This window comes from Gekko japonicus, unplaced genomic scaffold (genome assembly GCF_001447785.1).
Source record: "Gekko japonicus isolate JY-2015 unplaced genomic scaffold, Gekko_japonicus_V1.1 scaffold515, whole genome shotgun sequence".
Lineage (NCBI taxonomy): Eukaryota > Metazoa > Chordata > Lepidosauria > Squamata > Gekkonidae > Gekko > Gekko japonicus.
Window position 1 is genome coordinate 637,879 of NW_015164680.1, and position 8,465 is coordinate 646,343.

General features: G+C 46.1%; 1 protein-coding gene across 1 annotated transcript in view; it reads left to right on the top strand.

Moving 5' to 3' along the window:
- DENND2A (DENN/MADD domain containing 2A) overlaps nucleotides 1–8,465 on the top strand; it is a 100,697-nt gene that overhangs the window by 49,378 nt on the left and 42,854 nt on the right. The window contains exons 2-3 of the mRNA XM_015409305.1: nucleotides 3,364–3,462; nucleotides 5,870–7,060. Of these exons, the coding sequence (XP_015264791.1) occupies nucleotides 3,377–3,462; nucleotides 5,870–7,060 (1,277 nt within the window). The 5' untranslated portion in view covers nucleotides 3,364–3,376. The remainder of the gene's footprint in view (nucleotides 1–3,363; nucleotides 3,463–5,869; nucleotides 7,061–8,465) is intronic.

Here is an 8,465-nt window from a genome sequence, read left to right on the forward strand (position 1 = left end):
TTCCTGAGAGCATGGTATCAGTGAAGGTTTCCAACCAGGACGTGACATCCTGCTCTACTCTATTACCAATTTTTACCTCCTGAAAAATAACCACAAGGCTGTACCAGGCTGCCCTCGTGGTGTTTGTTAAACTTACCATACAAAATTAAGATGATGATAGTGGGATGTGGGTGGATGGAGTTCTTTTGGCCCTTGCAGAGTTTCCTTCTCTCCCTCTCGGATGGTACTTGTCCCCAGACTCCTGCCCCAAACGTTCAAAGTCACAGTTAAAAAGGCATGTGCACTTTCAGTGGCAGGTCCAACACTGAAGGGTTGTTGGAAATGCAGCCCCTTATGCAGTAAAATCGCCTACAGCCAATGCTCCCTCCTCTAGCACGCATGGCCAGTGGGCATAGAAACCACTTTCCAAATCTCATTCTGGTGGGAAGGTTTTATGATTGAAGTAACCATGTGAGGATTCCCCACACGATTTGACACCCCAGTGGCTCAAGTGGTTAAGATGCTGAACTCCAGGCTGTGGAAGGTCAGTAGTTCAGCAGTTCGAGACCCGAGTGTGCCGCATGATGGAGTGAGCTCCCATCTCTAGTTCCAGCTCCTGCCAACCTAGCAGTTTGAAAGTAAGAAATTGCAAGTAGATAAATAGGTACCACTTCAGTGGGAAGGTAGCGTTCCGTGTGCCTTGGTGTTTAGTCATGCCGGCCACATGACCACAGAAACGTCTTCGGACAGCGCTGGCTCTTCGGCTTTGGAACGGAGATGAGCACCCCAACCCTAGAGTCGGATTCGACTGGCTTTCAAGCAAGGGAACCTTTACCATCACAAGAGAAAGTGGTGTGATTGGTTCCTCCCATGTAGCTGCTTTTTTGTACATACACATTGCAAGGAAAGGGCTACCAAGTCACTGAGTTGTTTGTATGTGTACACCTGAAGGGTGTTTGACATACATCCTATATGGACAGAGACTTATGCTTGATCCTGGGTTCGAATCCTACCTCTCAGTTGGATATAGATTGTCTGGTTGGCTTTCATTCACTACTTGTCTTATGGGAGTTGGGTTTATTCAGACGAATTGCTCATTCACTTTGCTGTTAAATTGTGTGCAAAGGCAATGCCGTCTATCCGGCAATGTTCCCTCTAAGCTGTGGAGTCTTGTGAGCAGAAATTCTACTTTGTGAGCTACCGGCATTAAAGCTGTGAGTGAGTGACTTGGCTGCTGCATAAATTAGCTTGCTCTGGAGCCATCCCTTCCTGAGCTAAGGCAAAAATGTGTGAGCTGGAAGCTAAAAAACTATGAGCTAGCCCACACTAACTCAGCTTAGAGGGAACACTGCTATCCAGCATCTTTTGCTCCACCATTAATTTCCCCCCCCTAAGTGCTCTATGGATTTTTTGTTTGTTTCCCAAAGTATTGTGTCTTATCAAAGTCTTATTCATTTCATTGGCTCTTGCACCAGATAAATCCCTCTGGGATTGTGCCCTGAATGGGGAACTGTAATCTTCTACTCATTACATTGACCCAGTGTTCTATCTTTGTTTTGGAAATATTACTCACAAAAGTCATATGGGGAAGGAGCACAAAAAGAAACACAGAATTATTCTTGCATCACTCTTGCTCTCCCCTCCCTACTCCCTCTCAGTACTTGGCGTCTTGAAAATAAAGCCGCTGTTTCTTCTGGATGCACGAAAGCTTGGAAGAGCTGCTAACTGTATTGGCTTTTCTGCTAGGCTCCGACTGTGGCAGGAGTGCCTCAAAAAAGATCTGCCAAGTTGACAGACTCCAGAGGGTTTGGGTTTCTCTCCAACCCCCCCCCCCCGCAACGTATTGTGTAAGAAACAATGGACTTTTTTTCTGCCATGGAAAACTGGTTTTGGCCCACTGGATTTGTATAATGCCCACTTGAAAAGTAATGAGAAAGCATGGACAGGAGAGAGAGAGGGAGAGAGAGAAAGAAGGAGAGGAGGGGGCTTCCCAGAGACCCACAGCTGCTTTTCAAAGCAATGCAAAAACCTCTCTCTTTACATTGAATGGGGAGCTGAAGCACTCCCAGCCAAACAAGGAACAGAAGTTGCTTTGGAAGGAATAATGAACAGTGACCTAAACGACCCTCCGTTAGAAGACTTTTTGAGAGCCAGTATTCACCCTTGGCCTTAAGGCACTGCGAATGATGTCACGTTGCCCTGGGAATGAGCTTGGACCATTTTGGGAGCCTTTCCGCCTGATCGAACCATTGTGCAGTGAATGTGCTGTGGACACTTCTTCCCTTGGGGTCAAACTAAATGTGCCATGGGGGAGATCCAGGATCTCCCATGTTTCTTTCAAAGAATAAGTAGCAACTGCAGGCGGCCCTCCAGGCCATCCCCCCCCCCAAAATGGTATTTTTACGGGTTCACTTGGCAAGGCAAATTACACGAATGCTGGCAAGATGCAAAGAATATGTAAACTCCTTAGGGGATCAAATATCTTCCCTTGGAAGAAGACTATTAGTTGTTGCTGTTAATTGCTATGTACCACAGTCCTCCTAGGTATTATAGCAAGTCCAAATCAGACACAGGCCTCGCCAGCTGGCTTAAATTCTGAAGGCACAAATCCTAAATCCAGGCATAGTCAATTCTGCTGTGAAGCAGAGTCTGGGTACTGCAGTGGGCACTGAATGCTAGCCACGGGGACAGACCGATATCGTAGTATCCGACTAAAATAGGGAAGTTCTGGGTTCAGTCGGCCCAGTAACTTTCTTTAAATCTCCTTTCTCATGGGGTTGTTGAGAGGGTAAAGTGGGGGAGGGGAGAGCTACATATGCTGCCCCCCCCCTGCTCTTTGGAGGAAGGGTGGGATAGAAGTGTCGTAAATGGATAGATAGAGCCAAAAGGCTGCACAGATCACCCAAAACCTGTTCCAGACAGCTGGCTGTCCTGCTCCACCCTCCTGCTTCTGGCTTCTGAGACTGGCCAGGCTTTAGTTGCATACTCTTAAACCAGTTCTGGCAATAATGAGGGCTAAATACTTGTCTCTTTGCTTCGTTCTGAACTTCGCATCCTGAGAATTAAATTCTGCACTTGCATGCTATGACTGCAGAATACTCTAAGATGTGCTGTCCAGACAGCAGTTCATAGAATGTATCGGATGCTTCCGGATTCTACCTGCGCTGAACCAGACTGTAACCCTTGTGCTCCTAGAACGTCCCTTCCTCCTCCACCATCCTGCCACAGAGCCACGATTCTCAGAGTTCTTTTTGGAGAGTGTGCAAAACCATGGCAGCTAAAGCTATTAAGCAGCGTAGATTATCTATAGTTGTTTGTTTTTGTTGCATGTAAACCATGTTGTTGGTGGCATTAATTGTGAACTGTTGCTGTTGTTCCTCCCAGGTGAACTGCAGCCATGGCAGGTGCTGACACAATGACGGCAAGCACAGCAGCCAACGTGAGCAACAAGCCTAAAATCAGGGTCTGCAAATCTATCGAGAGGTGAATCATGTCTTCAATGCGTTGTTTTTTTCTCTAAGCTGAGCAGGGAAAAAACAGTCTCTCTAGCTCTTGATCATGCTTCTAAAATATGATAGCCGATTATCTTATAGGCGTTGGAGGCTGTTATGCTAAACAATATTTACTTGAGAGAGAACTGGGGACCAATGTTCCCTCTAAGCTGTGGAGTCTTGTGAGCAGAAATTCTATATTGTGAGCGACTGGCATTCAAGTTGTGAGCGGGCGATTTGGCTGCTGCAACAATTAGTTTGTTCTGGAGCCCTCCTTCCTGAGCCAAAACAAAAATGTGTGAGCCAGAGGCTGAAAGTTGGAGGCTATTATGCTAAACAATATTTGCTTGGGAGAGAACTGGGGACACATGATAGTTCAGGGAGTTGAAGGTGACCTGATAGGAGCATCGTGGCTGGTGGTGTGCGTTGTCATTGTTTATCATCCTCTCTGTTATGGGTTTTTGAAGTGCTTCAAACCTACAAAGCCAGTTTTGACCAGAATCCAGAAAGGGGCATCAGGAACAAATGTGTGCACCACAAGAAACTAGGTTTTTGCCATTAATTCATGAAGCCATTTCATACTTACCAGACCATTGGTCAGTCTTGCCCAGTACTGCTTATTGCACCCTGCTCTTCCCATCACTCTTAAATATTGACCTGGATCTTACCACTCTGTTCACCAAAATTTGAAACCTTTCTTCCAGGTCAAGTGCCTTTTTCTCTTGCAGAAGAGCTGCTTAAGTTGGAGGGTGGCTCCTTAGGGCAGGAGGAACCGGCTTCTGACTTTGCTGAGCAGAGTGGTAGGATCCAGGCCATTGTTGTCTATCTCCAGCATAAGCTCCATCGCAGTTGGTGGAATTTATTGCCCAGTAAATGTGTATAAGCTTGATGTGCTAACGCTGCATGGAAAAAAAATTGAAACAAAGATGTGTGTGTGTAAAAAGAAAAAAAGTCTATAAAAGTTTGAGGGTTTTTTAAGCCAGACCATTTCCCTATTATCCATATCTTGCATTATACAAAAAAAGTTTAGTAATCCAGCCGCATTCTGGATGACTTAAATCAATGGGTGTGTACAGCCTCTGTTTTAAACCCTCATGCAGTAAGAGGGCACATGATATGGGGACCTTTGCTGATCCAAAGTGGGTTTAGATCCGGGTCTGCTCATGGGAGACTTCCCACACTGAGTTCTGTGATGGAACAAAGACGTGTGCCTATGGAACTGCATGTGGAAAGAAATATTATGCAAAGACTACAGCCTGTTGCCCAGTCCTGGTGGCACTCTGGGGGCTCCCTTAATCCCTGAAACAGAAATAAATGCAGGCTGTCTCTGTGTACAGTCCAGTTCATGCTAGAGTTTTTGCACACAATAAAACTGAGTGAGGAATAGCATGAAGGGGGCGGGGCAGGCGGTTCACATATGTGAATAACCTTGTGACCATTGTAGATGTCTGGATAGAAAAGTGTATGCAAATATTTCCACAAGTTGATCAGAGTAAATTACAAAATTGATTTGATTGGTCTGAGTAATCCTAACATCCTGCACAGGGGATTGCATTAGTATGGAGATAAGTGGAGGAAGACACACAATTAAATTAGATGACTCAAATCTTTGGTAACATATTCCAGAGGAGTAGCAGTGTTGACGCCGGTTGCAGCAACAAAAAAAAAAAAGCACATGGCACTTCAAAGACTGTCACATTTTTATTCTAGCATAATCTTTCACAGACAAGATCACAGTTTACGCATCTGAATCGCTGCATTAAATCCTCATGGATTTGATGAAGTGGAGACTGGTCCATGTAAAATTATTAAGCTGGAATGGAAATTTTTTTAGCCTTTAAGATGTCTCCAGACAAGGGTTGCCAAGCGAGCCATCAGGAGATGGGGGCAGTCATGGGTAACAACATGACCTCGCTTCCAGGAAAAACCTGGAAGTGATGTCATGCCTCTCTAGGAAAGGTCAGAAACTCCTAGAGAGGCTGATATAATTTCTAGGGTTTTCAGGGAAGTGATGTTGCACCATTGACCCCACAACCGCGTTTTTAGAATTACTTTTCTCCCACCACTGCTCCTGGCATGGGATCCCCTGTCCTCACGGGGCAACTGCCAACCCTAGTGCAGGCACTGTTCTGTTTAGTTCACTTGAGAAAATGAATTTTAGATGGCACATTGTATTGTGGAGACAAATGAGTACTCCTCTTCCCAGAAAAAAGTTAAGGTGAAGAGATGATGGTCACAGAAAGTTTATTGTAAAATTTTGTACTAATTCTTTTTTTTTTTAATTTGAGTGTCTCCTTTAATTATTGGGCATAATTTTATAAGGAGCCCATGACCAGAATCAGATAAGAGAATAAGACTGTGTAGTTCCTCTAATTTTGTCTTTGGCCTTCTTTGCATAGGATCAAAGGTGTAAGTTTAAATATTACAACCCCAAAGACGGAATTTCAGTGTGGGACTTCAAGAGGAAAGTACTTGGAGAAGACAGTCGTCATTACGCCAAGACTAACTCACAAAGCAGAGCCATCTTGTGTTGTTAAGAGCACCCTGAAAGCATTGGAGAACTTGATGCTGGATCCGAGGCTAGATTGTTTTCAGCAGAACATGCTCAGTTCCAAGATGATCATTGGTGATCCATCTGTAGATCTCAACATAAGAGAAAGCAGTAGGATTATAAGGAAGCAAATAGGAGGTGCTCAGAACTTGCGGGCTGTTGGGAAAGTTGGTTTGAAGAATAAGCCTTTGAGTATCAAAGACAAGATTTCAGAATGGGAAGGGAAAAAGGAGAGTCCATCTCCTATATCTGCCTGGAAGGAAGAAGAACGAGGAGTTAAAGAGGAGCTTAGTACGTTTTTGGGTGTGGTGGAGAAAATAACCAGGGACAGTGTGGCGATGAGAGGAGCGGACTCAAAGAGGGTTGTAAAGTGGCCAGTGGCGAGCAAAGAGAACGAGAGAAGAGCAGAAACTCCCAAAAGTGCTGGGCAGGCTGTTGAGAAACAAGTAGGCATGAAGTTAAGGGTAGAGGAGCCAAATTCCAATGCTGGGAAAGGCAGTGAGTTGAAGGATATCCAGAAGGAGAACTTGTCGGTTCTGAGTCAAGTCAAGAAGCTGGAACGGGCCTTGAAAGGTGGGTCTGCAGAGCTACAACCTCAGTTGCCGGGCACTTATTACTCTCCACATTGTCTGCAAGAAAAAGCCGATGAGGGGCAGAGCCTCTCTGAGGGCCAGGAAATTACTAGTAGACTGGAACTTGGGAAGCGTCTCATCAGCTTGGACTCTGAAACTAGCGAGCCGATCTTTGGGACTCTGGAAAGGGTGAAAACGTCTCGTGTGAAATGCAAACCGGGAAGTGAGGAAAATGTATACACAGAGCCAGGACTGCCAGAGAAGAAACCTTTTATCAATCCTCTCCCCAAGCCCCAGCGGACTTTCAAGCATGAGGGCGAAGAGGGATGGGTCCCTCCGGTTAGGAATAAGAGAAATTTGCCCCCTCTGCCCTCTATTCCTCCCCCTCCTCTCCCTTCTTCACCTCCCCCTTCGGCCGTCAGCAGAAGACTGAGGAATGGAAAACATAAGACAAATGCTGACCACAGGTATTGCTGCTGTTGATGCTGCATGGTTATGGAGTTTCCCATTATCCCTTCAGAGGAGTTAATAATAAAATGGTCTGTTGGCGGATATGCCTCTTATCATACTAACAATATTTTGGTTTGGTGTTCAGATGTAGCCAGAGAATTTGGATTTGGCTCCAGCCAGGGGTCATTTCGTAGAAAAAGAGCTAGGGGAACTCATTAGCACAACTCATTAGCATATGCCACACCTCCTGACATCACCGGAAGTGTGTCATAAGGCCACACACCCTGCCCCCAATGGTCCGGGCCGCCGCCGGCCTTGCAGCTCCACGGCCGAGCCCCATGAGGGGCCCGGCGGTGGACCTGCAAGGCCAGCGGGAGTGCAAGGAAGCCCCGCGAAGGCCCTCCCTGGCCCCAGGCAGGCAGGGGTGGGGAGAGGCAGGGAGGAAGCAACTTACTCTCCCTCTTCTCCTGCCTCCTGGCTGAATGAGGGCTGGAAGCGGGGCGGCCAGAAGCAGGGGGCGGGGCTTCATCATGTGCCTCGCCCCCCGTACCTCACCCGGGGGAACTGCGATCCCCCGCGATCCCCCCCAAAATGACCTCTGGTTCCAGCTCAGATTATGCACTTACAAAACGACTTGGTGTACCAGTTCATATCTGGCTTCTTTAAACCATAGGACACAGAAGTAAATTTGAAGAAAAACAGCAGTAACTTTACAATGGTGCATGGTTGAACTTTATACAAAGACAAATAGAGGGCTGGCTGTGGTTCAAGTAGGGGTTGTGCTGTGGCGCAGTGATAGAGCTTCTGCTTTGCATGCAGAAGGCCATAGGTTCAATCCTTGTTATCTCCAGTTAAAAAGAACTCAGGCAGCAAGTGAGAGGCTTTTCTCTTGACAACTTCTGCCAATCAATGTACATGATACTAGGCTTGCTAGACCAATGATCCGACTTTGTATAAGGCAGCTTCGTGTACTTACAGTACATAGTACATAGTTTTGATGCTTGGGTTGAGTTGCCTTTAACTACTACAGTGGAGGAGGGAGGGAGGGTTTCCAGTGGTGATTGTTAGACACCAAGAATCCTTCATATTGTGGAATTGCTAGTTTGGCTTTAGGGAATCTGAGGTGGGTTTGTCTTTGTGAAATAAAAGGTGGGGAGTTAGGCATGGTTTTCTTCTGAACTGAGAAATATTTCTTTTGGTAAGAGAGACAAAGTCATTGCCTTCTTGAAGGGGATCTAAATCCTGAGTATCCTCCGGTATATATAATTCTATTTTGGTCATGGACTCCCCTGAACATTCCAACACGCTCCAAAATCAGTTCACTCTCTGATCTGTCATTCAGAGGGTCTCCCTATCCACTGGCTGCTTTGCCTGAGTCCTGCCTCCAACATTCTAAACAGTTTGCTGTTTCTCCCCCCCCCC